At 43.2% G+C, this 19,103-nt stretch overlaps 1 protein-coding gene across 8 annotated transcripts in view; it reads left to right on the top strand.

Annotated features, from left to right (window-relative positions):
- The window catches only part of ST3GAL3 (ST3 beta-galactoside alpha-2,3-sialyltransferase 3), a 197,136-nt gene that overhangs the window by 133,049 nt on the left and 44,984 nt on the right, over nucleotides 1-19,103 (top strand). For all 8 annotated transcript variants that reach the window (XM_065673551.1, XM_065673557.1, XM_065673553.1 and 5 more), the window contains 2 exons: nucleotides 7,620-7,715; nucleotides 12,663-12,849. In XM_065673551.1, coding sequence (XP_065529623.1) covers nucleotides 7,620-7,715; nucleotides 12,663-12,849 — 283 coding nt within the window. The remainder of the gene's footprint in view (nucleotides 1-7,619; nucleotides 7,716-12,662; nucleotides 12,850-19,103) is intronic.

The raw sequence follows: 19,103 nt of genomic DNA, 5'->3' as shown, positions 1-19,103 counted from the left end.
GCCATGCTTATTTCTTGCCCCAGCTCCCCCTCTGCCCATTTTTCTATGACAAAATTATTAAGCTTTTCCAGCCTTTCCATATTCCGTAGGTCTCTGCATCTCTCATGTTGATTGTAGAGCTTGCCCGCTGTACTTAAAGTTGGGAGTTACTCTCTAGGTGAAAGTTTATTAATAGTGTTTTGCAGTCTGTGTGCTAATTTAGGGTGCTTTGAAGTTTGCCTTGCCTCACAGCAATGCCAGATAGGGTTAGCCTTCAGAGTTTGCATTAATTTGAGAAATGATGTCCAGAAGGCAAAATCATTTTACAAATTACCTTCTTAGAGATTTTGCGCACAACTGAGTCTCACCCATCTGGGGTTTATTGTGGCTCTGGTTGGAGAGTTAAGATTTTAATCTGTTGAAAAATCCACATGTAGACTCATTCAGAAGGTTGCTTGTGGGAAATTAGTGTTAATGACAGAGGGCAGGTGGAAGATTGTTGCAGGGAAAGTTAATGTAATTGTGACCCATACAGCTCACCTGTTCTTTGAGGAGTGGAATGATTTGGGGATTTTAAAAGTAATTTCTCAGGAGGTTGTGAAACACAGCCACTCTTGCATGAGCTCTTCACTTTGGTTTTACATTCTTTATAATGGTTTTGGTGCAGAGGTACGAGCACTCAAGCCTTCATGAGACATATATAAAGTCCGCTAGATATCAAGTATGAAAAAGACCTAAGCAACAGACTTGAAATGTGTTTCTATAGTATTGCAGTAACAAGGTTTGATGGTGTGTAAACACACAAATATCTTGCGGAAGTACTGTTTTCTTGGGAATTTTTGTGATAAATGCAAAGCAGTGGGTGTTGGTTGTGTAGTACACGTGTCTCACAGTCAGGTAAGACACCCAGAGACAGGTAAGACACAGTCAGGCTCACACCCAGAGCCCTTCCAAGTGAGCAGGTCCTAGGAAAGGTAAAAATTGAAGCTCATGTGGGAGAAGGGGACTAGAAAGACTTGGGATAGCAAGCCACAAAGTGAGATCGTAAAGCAGTAGGTGGATGGAGTTGCAACAGTGGGGTTATTACAAGGGAGCTTGGGTACTGCAGGAGGTGTTAAGGTTACAACAGACCTGCTCTTGGAAACCTGCTTAGTGAGTAGGGCATAGCTGAAGACGACTTGGGTATTCTCCCAGCCATGATAGTCAGTGGGTTACAGTGCTGGCAGCAATGGGTACCTGCATTTTGGATTCCCAAAGAGCTGATGAAAGCAGACTGATGAGGGAGAGTTAGCTGCTTTCTCTTCTCGAACTCAAAACAGAGGGCAGCAGTTCCTCTCCATGGCAGCATCAGTGTGCTGGGAGCAGGGCCTTAAGGTTTGGCTCACTCCCTTACTGCTCACTAATCAAGGAGAAAGTCCAGACCTCTCCCCTCTGCTCACCACCTTGGGGCAAATGGAGAGGGCCTGACTTAAGGGACCTTTAAAAGTCCCAACCCAAACCATTCTATGATTAAGGGCTGAAAAAATGCCTTACTGTTGAGTTAGGTAAGAGACACAGCTAAAGTCTATGAGATACAAGGGGTCAGACTTAGGAGAACTTGTGAACCCTTCCATTTGCAGGCTCTCAGAAGTCTAATGGGCTAATTCTAGCAGTAGGGAAGAAGCTCCAGCTTCACCTTCTCTTCAGGATGGAGTTACACCTGTTTTTTCTCTGGGGCAAAGCCAGTCTAAGAAGCTGTATTTGCTGCTGCTCTCAGACTGTAGCTCGCTACCATCTCCTTCTGCTGCTGCTATTGTTTGAAGAGGAGCTTTAAAGTGGGTCACTGAAACAATTCCAGTTCAAAAGTTTTTTTCTTAATCCAGGTCATTCCAGTGACCTCATTTGCAGAGCTCTCCTCCCACTGAAGAGTTGCATTGGCACAGCTCTGTGACCGCAGCACAAGAGGCAAAGGGATGGGGATGGGTGGGGAGGGTGAGCACTGCCGAGCCCACTGAAACAAGTGTTCACGTAACTGTACACTGAATTCAGCTTTCCCTGGGGAAGGGTGGGAGAGGCAGGAGAGGTGAGGTCAGAGCAGTGCTTGAGAGGACAGGAAGGAAAAAGGGGATTAGAATTGCATGGTGGATGATCTACACCAACTCTTTGGTCTTGTCCCCACCCAACCTTCTCCATTTCTGTTCTCCTTCACAAAGCTGTCCCTTGAGATGTTACCTTCACTTGCTTCCCATAAGCCCTGGAAATGAACTTTGTTTGATTATTGCTGTATTAGAAGGGCATCTTGATGCACCTTCCCTGACACAATGTACCGACATGGTGCTGAAATGAGGCAAATGCAATCCTTCCGGGTATGCGTATACATTTCATCATCCCAAAACAGCTTTGCCAACTCACTCCAACTAATCCCTCTATTGTGAGTAGAGTTGTGTTAATAACTAGGAGCAGCTGGAGGGCATGTGAACAAACGCCCTCACGCCTGTAACGTGGTGTAAGTGATGTCATGCTTTCTTAGTTCTTCATGACTCCTTACTGTGGCCCCTTTGTATTGAATTGCTTATAGTAATCTGCTCCTCCTTCAAGGCAGGAGGCAGGTAAAGCTGCAGTTGTGATTGTGAGGGTAGTTGCAACTCAGCTCTGGGCTTTTCTGCAAAAGATTGGGGATCCAGGGGCCTTGCTCTAGAATCAGTGTCCTCTTCCTTCAGAGCTGGCATGTCTTTCTCCCTGACACAGACATTGGTTTGCCTCTTCTTTGACATGTCAAGAGTTCTCTTGCCCTCTGTTGACTTTTCCAAGCCCATTTATACCACTGACGTTTTCACTGCTTGGTTTGGTGGTTCCTCCAGTGGCCTGCTTCTCATTGTGCAAATTGACTAGGGCTTTGTTTCTAGCTCCATGGTGGCTCTGCTGGCTGGACTTAAGTAATTTTTGGGTCAAATGCCTGCAGTGATAATCTGTAAATTTCCTATGAATACAAAGAAATATAAAAACCTGATTGACTGTTTTGTATTGCCTCTTGGCAGTGATGGAAAACTGAGAGTTTGAGCTTATAAGTAACACAGTCTTTACTAATGCAATACGTAAACTAACAGTTGAGGAAGGAATTTGATAGAGCAGGAGAGGTGTGTGTGTCCCTCTGGCTCAGGTTGTACAGAGTTAAAGTAACAGCGGCCAGATCAAACCAGAATATGCTAAGCCTCCCTAAGCACCAATTACCCAAAGATGTATGTTTTAATTATTCTATCTTTCCTCAAAGCCTTTAGTTCCAAAGTTTTGTAACAGAAGGCTTTGTGGTTTTTCTCCCCTGAGAAATCCCTAAAGTGCTTTGATAAGAGGGAAAGAGGAAGTAGCAATTGCTATAATGCATACATGTGTTTACAGTGCTATATTGTTCAAGAAGTTCTGTGTGAATCCTGGTTTTGGTGTAGATGAACACAGCCTCTGAGCATCTGTGTCTAGAGGGTGTACATGTGGTTACAGCTTCCAGCTTAGGGCTTTAGGGAAAGTCTGCCTGGTGTGGAAAGTCCGTGACCCTCCTTCATACCACCCTGTTAGCAAACTGGAACCTGGGCTGTGTCCAGTGTGTTCAGTCATTGAATTCTTCTGGAAAAGAAATACAGCTTTGACATACTACGTAAACAAACAAAAAGGTGTTTGCACACTTCTTTGTGGTGAAACAATTGAGCTGTAACTGATGCTGCTTGCACGGCGTGTTTCTTCAGCCAGAAACTTGCCTGGAGCCAGCAGTGGCTTTGCAAAGTTTCCCATGCTCAGGCATCATCAGTCAGTGCTGACTATGAAGGAGCACAGCTATGCTGGTGCAAAGCCTCCAAAGTTCTGGCTGGGATGTGAGGTCTGGTGCCTGATGTCCCTGCTGAATGCTTCCCTTTCACAGTGCCACAAGGGTGGCCCTGCAGTCTCCTTCCTGTCTTGCAGTGTGGTTGCCGAAGCTGGTGAGACCAAGCTCACCTTTCTGCCTGTCTTGATCAAAACAGTCCTGGCTGTCCAGACACGATGCACATGCCTGATGTGCAGAATCCAGGCAAAGTCCAAGACTCACTGTATCTTCATCACACACATTTGAAGAAAGCAGTCTGTGCCTGAGTACTGCCTTCTAAGTGTGCAACAGAAACTGCCAGCTTTGGGATGAGTGCGGGCAGAGTACTTTTGAAGGAAATTTAAGAAAAAGCTGCTAGAATATTAAAGGTTAGACCTCAGTGTCAAAAAGATACTAATGAAAAATCTTATCTGCAGACTTAAAAAGGAGGACACGTTTATATGTGTCAACACTATGAGGGTATGAGACTGGGACACTGAACAGGTTTCCAAGACAAGCTCTATCCCTGGCAGTGTTCAAGGCCAGGTTGGACAGGGCTTGGGGCAACCTGGTCTAGTGGGAAGTGATCCTGCCCATGGCAGGGGATTGGGACTGAATGAGCTTTAAGGTCCTTTGCAGCCCAAACTATTCTATGATTTTATGAGCGATTCAGACATGAAGCTGGGCAAAGGTGAATAACCTATCAGTTATGCTGAGTAAAGGCAGAACTATTCAGTTAAGTATCATTTTTTGGGGGTAAGTATGGAAAGATGTCCTATTTTGCAGCAACAATTAAATACTTTGTGCATTTTTATTAGTAACTGTGAAGATGTTTTTTCCATGTCTTTTTAAATTAATAAACACTGAGGAGTATTTAAGGAGTTAAATCATTATTTTTGTTATTACTGTTTGCTTTTAACTCTTCTTGGAATAGTGGGTGTAACAGCAAATGTTGGTCCATTCCTGGAGAAACATGGGAGATGACAAAGAGGTGGCTGTAAATTGATTTGCCCTGTTTTACAGGAAAAATCCTGGAAAGTTAGATGTGGGACAGAGCCAAGATGGCAGTATAACTGATGCGAGTTATCTTGGGGTTTGTGGAAATGAAATCTTGTCATGTAAAGGATGTATCTTAGATGAACTAGAAGCTTGATTGGTAAGGGTAACCTTCTAAAGATAGGTAGTAGTTTTCTCAGTCCATTATATTCTGATTATACACAACACTTATGTGTAGGTTATGTCTATGTTGTAGACATATCCTTTTTAAGAGTGGGATATGTCATACAGCTTTAAAAAGCTACTGTCAGGGTTGAGAATTAATCCCTTAGTGACACTTCCAGTGTAATCCTGCTGGCAGGTGTTCACAGTGGTTAAAACCAATCCAGATGAAATGTGAAATCACAGTAGGAAAATTTGCCAGAGACTGGGGAAGTAAGGAATAGGAGGCCCAGGTCAGTCTAGACCTTTTCATAGGGCCCTTCTCTGAACAGTCCTTTACTGGAGCCAAATCAGAAGTCAGGCATCTCAGAGGTGACAGTGCAGATCATGCTTACAAGGTGTGAGGATTATATTCTGCAAACCAGTGACTATAAAAAGAGCACTGGAATGATGTACATAAAATCTCTGTGTAAAAGGGACCCTGCTTTAAGCAGCATTAGCTCTGCATGCTGGTCTTCCAGAGTTAGTGCTTTGGAGATCTGGGGAGAAGTTGAAAACAGTTCAGAGAGGTGCTGCAAACGTGAATCAAGATCTAGGAGAGCTGCCGTACCCTAAAAGATGTGATGAGCTCTCTCTGGTTTGTGTGGTCAAGAGAAAATTAGGAATGGGCTTTGATCAGTACATGCGGGAACAGGCTGCTGGAACAGCTTTGGCTGGTGGAACTGGTTCTTCTATCTCGTGTGTAGCGGCTCATGATCACTGGTCTGCCCTGTGACTGATTATCTACCTAGAGGCAGATGTTTACACACTGGTTTGTCGGTAAGTGGATCACATGCAGATGTGGAAGGGACTACTAACAGTAGATGGTGCTTTAATTTAGCAGAAAAGGGAAGAACGCGATTAAGTGGTTTGAGGCTGAAACAAACACATCTGTATTCAAAGTTGGTTAGAGCTAGCATCCTAACAGTAAGTGGAAAGGGGTAGAAGGGAGTGTCTATAGCTTGGAGCCTTTGGATTTTAGCATGGTGGTATTCTTCAAAATGTAGAATTAAAAAAAGTTGTGGCTTAGAGACAACTGAGTAGAGAAATTACAGTATTTCACCCAAAGGAGCGGTCTGTTGTTTAGGAGGTCAAACTTCCTTATCGTAATCATCAAAAGAGTGTATTTTCAGATGAAATTTCACTTGGCCAGAACTGCACTATGTCTTTTTTCCCTCCTTACAGCACCTGTTCCTTGAAGGAGGAAATATAAAACTACAGTAGGTTTTTGACAAAAGTGTTTACATCTTTGTCACTCAGTTGGGTGCACTTGGGGATGACTTTTCTCTTCCCTTCTTAACACAATATTCCGCTTGATCCAGATCATGTCTTTGCTTTCTCCTTGTTGCCAGAACAGTGTTTTGGGGTTTTTTTTACTGTGCCATTGTCTATAAAGTTCTTCTCTATTGTAATTTTATTATCACAAACATCCACCCTTCTTCAGCCCCTAGGGACATGAACACTGGGTTAGCATGTCCATCTTCTTGAGGAGGTTTTTTCTTTTGGAAAGGCTGGGAACTGCAGTGAAACTTAATCTGGGCTGGGGAAGCTGTTCCTGAGGTTTCTTGGTGCTCTTAATTCTGCACATATCTGCAGCTAATGGCTCTGTCAGCAGGATAACCCTCAGTGGTTTAGCAGTCTTTAAGCGTGCTCCAGCCCCGCTCTGCAAAGACAGACGCCACATAAGTAGAGCTTTCTTCACACTGGCTTTTTAGACTGATCACAGCAACGACAGCCCAGGAGAGATGATTTGACTATGCCTGGGACTAGGAAGGCCTTCTAGCCCAGAGATCTGCTCCGAACAACTGATTGCCTTGGACCCTTTCCGAAAAAGGCTCTGCAGACACGTATTCCTTCAGTGAACTACCAGAGGTGGAGGCACATTGCCAGAAGAGCCAGCTGCGTTTGGGATTAGATGGCTGGAAAGAAGTCCTCTCTCTGTCTTCAAAACAAAATCACTTTTTAACATCTGCTGCAGAGAGTTCTCATGACTTGTGGTTCCACAAGAAACTGTTCTCTTCCTTCTCTTTCCTGTTTCTTTATTAATTAAGGTTATTTTCCTCCCCTCCCTCACCCATTGTGTCTCCGTATATGTTTCCTGCTGGTTAGGAGGAGGGGTGGAGTGTCCTTTTCCTATCCATTCAGTGTTTTTCTGTCTCTTGAAGTCTCACGATTACTGCAGCAATTTTGCACTCAGCAAGGTGAGCACACCCCAGATAACCTGGCATGATCTGCCTGCACTCAGAAAATTGCTTGGAGAGATGACTTCCTCACTAAGCTTTTGGTTTATTGTTATTTCAGTGCTAAATGAATAATGAGAAGGTTTAAGTAAACAGATGGGTTTGATTCAAGCCCATCATAACAGGGGTGTGGGGGGAGAAGAGCTGCTTGTCCTGACAGCTCATCTCATTAGGCCACACATGGGGTGAGGTGTTGAAAGCAGTTTATCACATGTGATGCCTGGGCATGATGGGGTGAGCTGGGGATTGAGCGTATCTCTGTCCTCCCCTTAATTCTTAATGTTGCAAAAGATTTCCTGTAGTTCTTAGATAGGTGCAAACTAAATACATACATCTTGGTATATTTGAAGTTATGTTACAAAAATCACCCCTTCTCTCTGTTTCTTCCACAGTCTCAGCTGCCGACGATGTATTATTGTGGGAAATGGTGGAGTACTTGCAAATAAGTCATTGGGGTTAAAAATCGATGACTATGATGTTGTTGTCAGGTGAGTCTTTGGCATCACAGTTTTTTGTCATATATTTAGTTTCAGTATCAGTTCCCATGCTATGCAGGCAGCCTACTCTAGTGACAATATCTATTTGTATGGAAACACTAATAAGGAGGGGGAAAAAACCCAAGAGCATATGTTTGTTATAAATGGTGATCACATCAAAGGGTAAAGGCACTCCTCAAGCATTCCATTTTCCACAGGTGTTTAGGAATGTGGTCTCTCCTATGATCGCACTTGAATCTGCTCTTCATAGCTTCTTTCTAAAAGCTGCTGCTTTTGTGATGCCCTTAGGTGATGAAGTTTTAAAATGTACTGTTAGATCTGCTCCCAGATGTATCCCCTAGGTGCCTTAGGGAAGCGTTATTGGTTATACATGTGTAGTGGTTCCTGAGAACTACACTTTGCAGTTAGGATGGGAAGAAATAAATGCTGCAGTATAGAATCTTAGGAAGCAATAACCTTTCATGAGCTGAGGACCCAGTAATGATTAAACACCTGTAGGTGTGCCCTAGAAACTGTGGATACTTTGCCCATTTCACAGAGGATGATGGGATGATGATGTTGAATAAGGGAGCAGAAGCAGAGTGGCATAGGAATGGAAAGAACCACAGTGAAAGTTCGGACTTCTTGTTTTTGCTGAAGACCTGTATTGCCATCTCAGAATGATTGAAAAATGTGCTGATATGTGAAATCACAGGTCTAGTCATAACTCTTAGTAATAAATCTGTCAAGTCAGGGAGGTGTTCTGGGTGACTGGAGATTAACAAACATAATAGCTATACTAATGGAGAGTGAGAGTGTGTGTAGGAGGGAGGGGGGACATGCTCTAGGGAGCTACAGACCCACTAGTCTAACTTGGAAAAAAACACAGGGCTTTATAGCAGGTTCTGAGTCATGAGTAACAAAATACTATGATGGTAAATATGAAAAGTGGGATAAACTGCAGTGTAAGTTTCTAAAAGCTGGTTTAACATAGTCTAGGTTATTTTTTTAACTTAGATAACTGATTTCGTATTAAAGGGAGTGTAGCTGATATCATCTCTCTGAACTTTAGTCAACCATGAGACATGGTGGCAAATAGCAAATTCTTCACTAAGGTGGAAGAAAGAAAGGGATTAGTAAAAGAATTTAAGGCACAGTGAAGGTATCATTTAGCATGGTCTCCTTTCTCTCCCATGTGCTAGTAATGGGCACATGAGGAAAGAACAGAACATACACATAGTAATAAATACCCTCTAACTCTGGACAAAAAGACTAAGAAGATCCCTTTCAGTCTTTTGTTCCTGTGAACAGTTCCCTGCTTCCCAGCAGAGCTCCAGACACAGGGGCGACTGTTCGGAAGAGGATGAAGCTTTCACAGCCCTTCTCCTAGTTCATCCCACTATTAGTTGATGGCAAAGAGCTCTTACTACACGTCATAGTCTGGTGACTTCCAGTTATTTGAGCTGAACTAAAATTCAGTTGTAGCCTTTTCTTGGGCTCAGACTGTTCAAAAAGTAGCAAGAGAACAATTTCAATCCATCTGGAATAAGCCACCCACTAAGATTTACATCAGAAAGTCCACTATTTAATTTCCAAATGAAAAGTTCAACCTTTTCTCCCCACATCAGTAAATCTAAATCAGTTTGCAAGCTGAGAGGATAAGAGGGCAGCTAAGCACCTGTGCTGTTTGTGGGATGGATAAAGGAGAGAAAAGTCAACTGTAAAGGTTAAATGAAGCCAGGTGCTTGGACGTGGGATTGCAGAGGAGGTGAGAATAGACTTCTTAAATGTATCCAACTGCTTCCTAACTCCTGTGGAAGCTGGGGTATTCCCTTGGGTTACAGCATCTTATTTCATGGGTTGCAAAATGCTTTCCAAGGATCAGATTTTGGGACCTAGGAGGTGAACTTTGAGGGGGAATCTGTGGTACATTTGTAGCCACAAGAGTGATTTGGCAGCATTGTGGAGGTTTTTTATGCCTCATGTGAGGATTGCTAATTGCAGCAAGAAATTTTGATCTTGTGGTGAAGAGATACCGATCAGCTTTGACAGTTGTAAACCAGTTTGGAGTGAGTTAGTTACTGTTTTTCTTTAACTGGATACTATCAGATTTCAGTGCAGACATTATTCCCAGCTGTCACACTGATTATCTGGCAGGAGCTTCTTGCAGCAGTCATCGGTGTTCTAAAATGCCTCCTTGAAATAGACTGTAGATAGGCGAATAACAAGAGTATGTCAGAAAATATCTGGTTAAAATGAGATAGGGATATACCTGATGATGGTACTTTAATGATATCTGAGAGGGTCTTTGTGGTGCAAAGGTTAGGAGCTAGCGTCTCTAAGCTCCCTGTGTTGTCAGCAGACACAAACAGAAAACCAGTCTGAAATTCCTTATGTAGAAAACTGCCTGTCTGTGGGCAGTATGAGGAGGCCTGGCATCCTAGCTGAGGTTTTCTAAGATTTAGCTGTGTTTCTAACCACCAGCAAGTCCTGCCTGAGAAGGGGTTCACGCTGTGTAGCGTGCACCTTTGTGAACACAGGTTGTGGCTGCCAGAACATTTCCTGCTCCATTGCCTGCGCTGCCCCTGGGGCACTGCCCATGGGGCTGACAGTGCTGGCTGGTTAGCAGGACTCCATCACTAGGACTCCATCAGCAACTTACACTCTGGCCCTTTGCTGGAGACCTGAGTTCATTTTACTTGGGGAAATGATTTGTTTTGCTTCCTGTCTAGATACAAAGGGGGTCCCAAGTTTGATGAGCTTTAACAAGGTAAGAATGAAAACAGCAAACCCAGCAACTGGGTGTGGGGAGAACCCTGACAGAGAGCTATATGTTGGCATTTAAAATGACTGCAGACACTAACCTTCTCCTCAACTTCAAGACGACAGATGAAAAATATGTCTAACTGGTTTTCTGTACATGGTACTTCATCGTATATATCTCTGTTACCATTAGAGCCACATGCCATTATGTAGGGTCATCTACCCCAGAGTGATGCAAAGCCTTGAAGTTTAAATAATGCCCATAGCAAAAGTGAGTGATGTGTGAATGCACTGTCAGCAGCAGAGGAAAAAGTGAAGGATCAGGCTGGCTGGGAGCACTGTTTTCGCAGGCAGTCAGGTCTAGATACCTCAAAGTCAGGGCACAAAGCAAGGGTTTATAAACCACAAAAAAAGGCTTCATCTCCTGTATAAATTGTGGTGCCAATTTTGAACTTGTTTTCCCTTTAATGTTTTATTCCTAATGATGAAACAAGCATTATTACTAAAAAAAATACAAAGGAATTTATTCTCCTTAATTCTGAATAGAATTTCAGATTGGGTACAGTGATTTTCTTCTACTGAAAGGTTTCCCACCTAAACTGCTTACCCAGGCTGAAAAAAAGAAATTCAGATTCTCATTAACATTCCTACACGGCAAAATTTGCAGTCCATAAGCACTTTCCAGTATATTGAACTACCCCAAGTCAAGAAGGCTGCAATAATTCAAGCAGGCAATGCTGTTCCATCAGGGGCTGCTGTTTGATGTCAGCAAGATTTGTATTCCAAGTTACATGAAGTTTCCTCAGCTTTGGGTTTCTAGTTTTGAATAGAAGTTCTGAATAACTTCAATGTTATGAAAGTCATCATTGCTGTTAATGCCAGAACAGTTTGTTTTTCTGAAGGGAAAAAACTTTGTCCCTGAGGAGTGTTTGACAAAAGCACAGCTAAATACATAATGCTCCCTTAGAAATCACTGTGCCCAAGAGCAAAGCTGTGTGTGCTTGGGTGTTTCCAGACTGCAATGCACTTCCATAGCAGAAAGCCCTCTGAGTCAGCAAGACTGCAGTGGTTCTGAGCCTTACCCAGCTATGCAGCACAACCCCTTCCTTTGCATTGGCATTGCAGGGCAGCTTCTGCCTTCTGGATGGACCAGTCTGGGGAATTAAACCAGGTGAAGATTCTTCCTTTGTTGTTGTTTGGGATTTTTTTTAATTATTAGCTGGTTTAGTTTCCTAAACAATCTCACTTCAGGGAGGATGAGCAGTAGAAGCTCTGGAGTGAGGTTGGAGCATGAGGCCAGTTTCAGTTTGATTAAACTGCCATGTTTGACCAGCCTCATCTCCATCCCTGGAAAGGTGATGGAACAGCTCATCCTGATTGTCACTTGTAAGCATGTAGAGGAAAAGAAGGTTATCAGGAGTAGTCAACATGGATTCACCAAGGGGAAATCATGCTTGACCAGTCTGATAGCCTTCTGTGATGGAATGTCTGGCTGGATAGATGGGGGGAGAGCAGTGGATGTTGTCTACAGTGACTTCAGCAGGCTTTCGACACTTGTCTCCCATAACGTCCTTGTAGGTAAGCAGAGAGTCTAGTTGAAGTCTAGAGGTGGTCCTCAGTGGTTAGTACTGGGTGTAGTCTTGTTCAGTTTATTCATCAGTAACCTGGATGAGGGCACAGAGTGTACTCTCAACAGGTTTGCTGATGATACAAAACCGCAAGGAATGGCTGGTACACCAGAAGGCTGTGCTGCCATTCAGTGAGACCTGGACAGGCAGAGAAGAACTTAATGAATTTCAACAAAGACAAGTGTTGAGTCCTGCACCTAGAGAGGAATAACCCCATGCGCCAAAGCAATGATAAAATATTAATGTTTAGTTTGTAACTCTAAATTGCGAGGACAGTGTTTTTCCATTCCCTTTTCTAAAGCTTCCAACCTTGTTTAAATCACAAGAGTGGGTATGCAGAAATGGCTTGCATTGCATTCAATGTAGTAATTTAAATAGCTTCTAATTAAACTGTTGTGACTTGGTATACAGCTTCACAAATGTTTGTGATGAAGAGCTGCAAGAGTTAATGTTCACTGCTGTAACAGCTGTGTACAGGGAGCTCTTGCCCGGCAGTCATTGCTGTATCATCAACATGCGTGAGTGTAAGTGGGAATCCATGACAGTGTCTTCTCTGGTTGCCCTGCAGGCTGAACTCCGCACCAGTGAAGGGCTTTGAAAAAGATGTGGGTGGCAAGACAACGCTCCGGATCACATATCCTGAAGGTGCAATCCAGAAAATGGAGCAGTATGAGAAGGATTCCCTGTTTGTTCTGGCAGGATTCAAATGGCAGGATTTCAAGTGGCTGAAATACATTGTTTACAAGGAGAAAGTGGTAAGAACACTGTCAGCTGACATTGTGAAGGTCGTTAATCAGAAATGGTGGGCAGATGTGGTATCACAGTCATATTTGCCACATTTTGATCTGAGGAGAGTTCTTCTGTGTGTCCTGCTGCATTTGAGTGATGGGGGTTTTTTTACCTCCATGGATTTCAGCTTTAATTAAATATGTTTTACAAAGACATCTCTCTGTAACCTGGCCTTGCACCACAGATGAGGCTTTCTATTCAAGATTATGTTAATGTGTCCTATGAACAATGAATTTAATTTTTATTTATTTTAAAGAGTATATAAAAGGACTGGGTTTTGTGTGGTTTATGGGCTCTTGGGATTTAAGAGCAGAGGAAGGAAAAGAGCAATGGCAAGAGGAAAAAATGGGAGTTTGGAGGTAAGGATGTGATGGCACAGGAGCCAGCACAACTCATTGAAAAGGCTATAATTCAAACTTTATGTGAACTCCTGAATAGTACAAGCCATCATATTTTGCTCAGTTATTGTTGCACTGAGATTCATGATTTGTGTTTGAATTATCACCCAGAAGAATATTATCATGTCTAAAACTAACAGACTGAAATGGTAAATCCACTGCTTTCCCCATGTAAATATTTTGTCCCAGTCAGTTGCATTAGTGCCCTTCTGAAGTACCATAGACCTGTTACTAGTCAGGGTTGTTCTCTGTAATTCACCCATCCTAAATGGAATCAGGTTGTGACTTCTCATTCAGTTGATGGTTTGTCTTTATCTGTTGTCATGAAATCCAGAATAAATGCCCTCTATTTGGGTATACGTCTTGTTTTACAAATCATATATATCTGTTTTCAAGTCGTCTTTAATGATTTTTCAGCACATAACCAGACAAATGGATTAACGTTCAGAGGATGGAATGTTATATCCTGTGTTTAGAGACAGAGAGAGGAGGTTGGCAGCTCACCATATATAGAATGAAAGTCTGGGGATATAATTGTATTCGGTTGTTACATAGATGGCCTTAAGGGCTCATACTTTGCTTTTGTCTCACACTGGCACCAACTTGCAATTGCTTTCCTGGTACCAGACAGATGAAGTTACCTGTCAGCCTCTGGGCAAGCACAAGCACAGGCCTTCATAACATGAATAATTGAATCAAAAGTAATTTTCTTTGGTTTGTGTCACACTCTTGTTATTCTTTCTGGGCAAGGGAAAGCCCTGCAAGTGTCAGTGTCTTGCAACCTGAAGGCAGTTGTAGGGACTCCTAGCGTTTAGTTTGAAGTTCAAAGGATGGATTGGTTTACTTCAAAACAAATTGAATTTCCACCTGATGCTTGCAGTCATGCGATTGTCACTGGATTCTGATATGGTATCCCTTGCTCTTGGAAAAATGCAGCAAGTAGTTTGTTAAAATTTGCTAGAATGCTGGGGAGAGAAAATGCAGTGATCTTAACTGCGTGCTTCAGTGCTCAGCTTGCCAGAGAGCAGAAAGAACTTATGTGTCTTGCGCTGCATGTTACTTCAATGGGTTTGTGGTTGGCCTCATTATCCTTCATTTCTTTGGAATAAACACTCCATTATTTTCAGTTTTTGTAGGTGATGTTTTCCAGATCTCAATTCCTGTTGCTCTTTTGAAAGCCTGCAATTGATTCATCCTTTTTTAAAGCAGTGCGCAAAAATGTCCAGAATACAGCAATTAGAGAGGAGCAAACCGCTACTTCACTAGCCTCACAGTTCTCATTCTTTATACATCCGCTGTTTTGACTGTCTTTTCCACAGTGGCATAGGACTGAAAGTGAGTGTACAGTTCCTTGAGACTCAGGTTTCGGGAAGAACTGAAAAACATTATCCTTCCCAGCTCTGCACCCTGTGCTTGTGCTGTTCCTTCTTCCTGCCAAAGAGCAGCACTGTGCACTTGTCTCTACCAATTCTTTCTTCCAGAACACTTCTTCAATTTGCCAAGTTCTTTTGGCAGAGCTTACCAGCATACCTGCCATTCTTTCCAGATTCATGTCCTCCGTAGTTCAATAAACACACCTTTTATTTCATCCTCCAGGTTGATAATGAAAACTAAACAAACTTGGTTCCTAGGCAGATCCCAAAGTAAGAACATCCTTCCATTTCTACAGTGGAGCCACTGGGAACTCCTCCTAGATAGTGGGGTTTTTTTGGCCACTTCTGAAGTTGTAATATTATATGTGGTATCATTAATAACATTTTTTGGCATGTTTATGAAAGTGATATGTAAGAAACCTCGCTGAATTCCAGTTCATGTCTTGCTTCTCCCCTGTGATACTTTTTTCCTGCATAAAGAAATACTTTATTTTTTTCAGTTATGATTTGTTCTTGACAAATCCACCTGGACTGCTACTCAACCTTTGTGGGTTTGGGATTGGAGTTTTTTTCATGTGCTTATAAATAATTAATCCTGATATTCTGAGAACTGAAATCATAAATCAACTTTCTTCCCTTTTTTTACTTTCTTAAGGCTAGGTACTGCTTTTTTCCATTTTTCAATCCTGTGACACCTTACCTGTTCTACACAAGTTCCCAAAGGGAATCATTGCTGGATTTTGAGGCTGCTGAGCCAGTTCATTGATTGAATACTTTGGGATGCAGTCCCGGTGACTGGAAAACATCTGTCCTGTTCTCTCTAGTCTGATCTCTCTCTATTTGAGGCTGGGATCTTGCTGTCACTGGCTTTAGCTGCAAGCAGGTGGCTAGAACAGCTGCTTTTTTTGTGGAAGCCAATGCAAAAAGTGCTGTCTCTTAGCTAGAAGAAATGACCTGATGGACAACTAGCAGTGCCCTGGGAATAAGATGTAGGCGTCTGTTTGTTCTGGTAGTGAGTGTTAGTATTTTATCAGTATATAGTAAGTTAAAAATGATAAATCGCTGCCCAGTGCTCTCTGTGGAAAGTTTCTGTTTCTCTCTCAGCTCATTTTCCAGAGAAAAGAGAGTTTCTTCTTTTCGTGAATTCATCCAGAGGCACTTGATAGACCTGGGAGCTCTGTATGCCATTGTTGCTTATTCCTTATCTGACATAGGCCTGTCCCTCTGCAAAACTTCATCTCCACTACAGTCAAGAGTCTGACCTCAGGACAGAGATAGGGGAGATGGAAGCATCCTGCTAAAGAACATGACTGCTGTTGGAAGTGGGCACATTCCTCAAATAAAATGGGCTGAACTCTCTGCCCTCTGATGATTCATTTGCCCCTGAATGTTGATAGCAACTGCAGGTGTTGATGGTACAATCACAGGCTGGGTATGAGATTTCAGACACCAGACCTCAAGCTGCTTAGACCTGCTTGATCAGAGATTCTCGGCCAGGTACCAAGATCCTTGCTTAGTCCTCTCTCGAGTAAGCAAAATCAAAAGGACTTTATCTGAGAGAGTAAATGAAAGGCAAATGGCTATTTATTGCTGGGGTCAGTGATCAGATAAGTTTATTCTGCGTGCAGCTGAGAAGGATTTGCTCTGTCTTATGTTAGTCTTTTGGCAGCACTTGCATAGTGAGGAATGGATAAGTGCTTTGTAGAGAGAAAGATTTTCAGGAGATGTTACAAGGAAAAAGAATCAGTGTGATGCCGAAGCAGCAGCAGAACAGTGAGGCAGAGGATTTTGTGTGTTACATACAGTCTGGTGCAACAGCCTTCCGAAGATCTGCATGATGCCTCGGTGCCCTGGGAGTCGCTGTGTCCTGAAAGAGGAGCAGTTGGGATATGAACAAAAAAAAAAAAAAAAGTAAAAGCTCATCTGTTTTTTATTTCACACTAAACCGGAAATATCTGGAAGCAAATAAAACCTTGAGAGAAAAGATTAATCTAGAAAAAGGACCAGTTTGGCTAAATATTCAACATCAGTAGCAAAATAAAGGTAGTCTCCATCATAGAGTTCTGGGTGAGCTGGCACTCAAATTTGTGGGTTTTGCCACAAGTCAGGGCAGTACGGTATCGCTGGGGAATACAGAGCTGTCTTTAAGAAGGGGAAAGGTGGGTGAATCTGAGCAGCTAAAACCCTGGTAATCTGATTTCAGTCATTTGACAAGTTTATTCTAACTGAAGGAGAAGATAATTACACCTGTTGCAAAAAAGGGGGGAAAGGAGTGTGGAATGGGGTTAAGGGCGACATGGTTAGCAGAGGGGAGTATTGCACCATGCTGACTAATATGTCAATATGTAAGTGGAAAGGAAGTGGGTTGGAGTCCCACAGCCTGCAGTTGCGTGAAGCCATGATTACTGCAGAAGGGTCACAGATGTGGGTTGTTCGTGTGTCTGTGGTGACTGGTCTGGCAGTGCTGACTTGCAGTCATTGCTGTAAGAGCCTGCTGCACTTCCAGGCATCCCTCCTCTGGTGAAAGGGCTGCTCCTAATGCATCCCCAGAGGTGGATTATTCGTGTACAGTCACTCAGAACAGTTACACTCTCTCCTGGACTTCTCTTTTTGCCAAGAGGTATTACCCATATATGTATTGTGATTCACCCTGCTGCTTCTCATGGCTGTACCACCTGGCATCATCCTGGGTCTCTCAGTGACTGAGGGTCTTCCTCAATACCCAAACTACCAGGTGAATTAAAATGGGAGGGTGGTTTGGCCATATACTGCACTTCTCTATTAATATAGTGGTCAAAAAGCTGAAAGTTTATTGTGTGGAGAGTAGATATGTCCTGAAACGAACTGAAGAATTTATAAATGCCAGTTATGCAAACCAGCCATCGCATCCTGGTGCTGAGGCTGACTCCAGGGTGGTTTTCTGCCCATCATTAGTGAATCAGAAGGAGCAATCTTGCTTGCTGGGACTCAATTTTCCGAGCATCTGGCACATGGTGGTAAAGAAGCCAAGTGAGGGCAAAGGTTTAACTAGAAATTGGCGGCTCACAAGCTTCCTTCACATGTAATAATGAGCCTGCGGATGTTTCTAGCAGGAATCTCTGCAGCCTTTGCCAGGAGTAGTCGCTTGTGCAGTGAGTGCCTGCGGCACGTCGAAGCTCCCTTTGATAGTGAAAGTCATAGGAGCGAGTGAGCACCTGCCTGCGAGCGAGGCCAAGTTCGGCTGTCTGTCCCTTGCAGGGGCATGCCTCTGACAACTCACACACAGCACTGGTGCCATCTGAAGAGCAGTCATCCTTCAGCAGATGTTGAGACTCCAGCAGTGGGCACAACGTAACCCCTCCTACTATGTTAACAGCGTGTGCTGGCTGCTGCTTGTGGAGATCCTGTGGATGTGGCAGCAAAGCAGATTTTGTTTAACCTTTTATTTGGCAGCTACATTCCTGCTTTAAGTCAACAGGTTACTTCTAGTCCTGCTAAAATGTATGTCACAATACTTCCTGCTTTGATCAGGCTATGTTACTGTGCTAGAGCCAAGGCCGGACTGCTGCCAGAGTCCTCACTGTCTGCTGAGCTTTTGTTTAGAGCTTCTCTTCTTCCATTAGTTAATGGCCTTGTCATGCTACATGTTTGCTTGGGCAGACTGTGAACGTCACAGCCTCATAGTACACCGTAGATTCCTTGGATTATGATCCAGCTTTGCCTGTGGGCTGTTTTGCATGCCTGAAAAAAACCTGAGGAGCCACCATGCTCCTCCTGTTGGCTTGAGAAAAATAGTGAGGCTGTAAATCTGTCCTAGCTGTCCAATCCCAAGTAAAGCTTCATCCATATGTATGTATTTCCAACTTGTTTGGAGCTTGAGCCCAGCACTTGGGCAGACAATTTCTCTGGGTCTGGGCTAGGTAGGGAGAACCTGCTTTTTCCAGTGCTGTCACTTGCCTTTGGTGAGCAATGGAGTGAGCACTGCCACTGGCGGTTTCACTCCAGAGCCTTCTTCTGGATTGCAAGTATTTTCTTTCCCTTCCCTCCTCCCAGGGGCTTGTTGCTTTAAAGTATATTGTATACAGTTGGTCTTCTGAGTTTTTTAAGGACTGTGAGAAAGATTCTTCATCTCATTTTGGTGGAGCTGTAAATCCGCCACTGGTTGTCTTAATGCATTATGAATGCAAAGCTTGGTTACAGATTCATGATGCCTGGTCCTGTGCTGAGGCAGAGCTCTAGCCCATCTGTTTAGAAATATGCCTGGGTAGGGATTGCCTTCTGTCTTCCCGCTCTCCTTGGACTTGAGCGGAAGGGGACAGAAGCTGGACTTGCTGCTCCATTATAAAAGAGTTTTTGAATGGGGAAGTTAGCTTAAATGTTGTCCCATTTCTCTCACAAGTTTGAGTTTTCACCTAAATAGCCATTTATAACTAATCCATTCAGAAATATTGTATAGGAAGGTATGGTTGA

Source organism: Lathamus discolor, chromosome 3 (assembly GCF_037157495.1).
Source record: "Lathamus discolor isolate bLatDis1 chromosome 3, bLatDis1.hap1, whole genome shotgun sequence".
Classification (NCBI taxonomy): Eukaryota; Metazoa; Chordata; class Aves; order Psittaciformes; family Psittacidae; genus Lathamus; species Lathamus discolor.
Note: the sequence above shows the minus strand (reverse complement) of the source record. Positions and strands in the feature narration are given on the sequence as shown.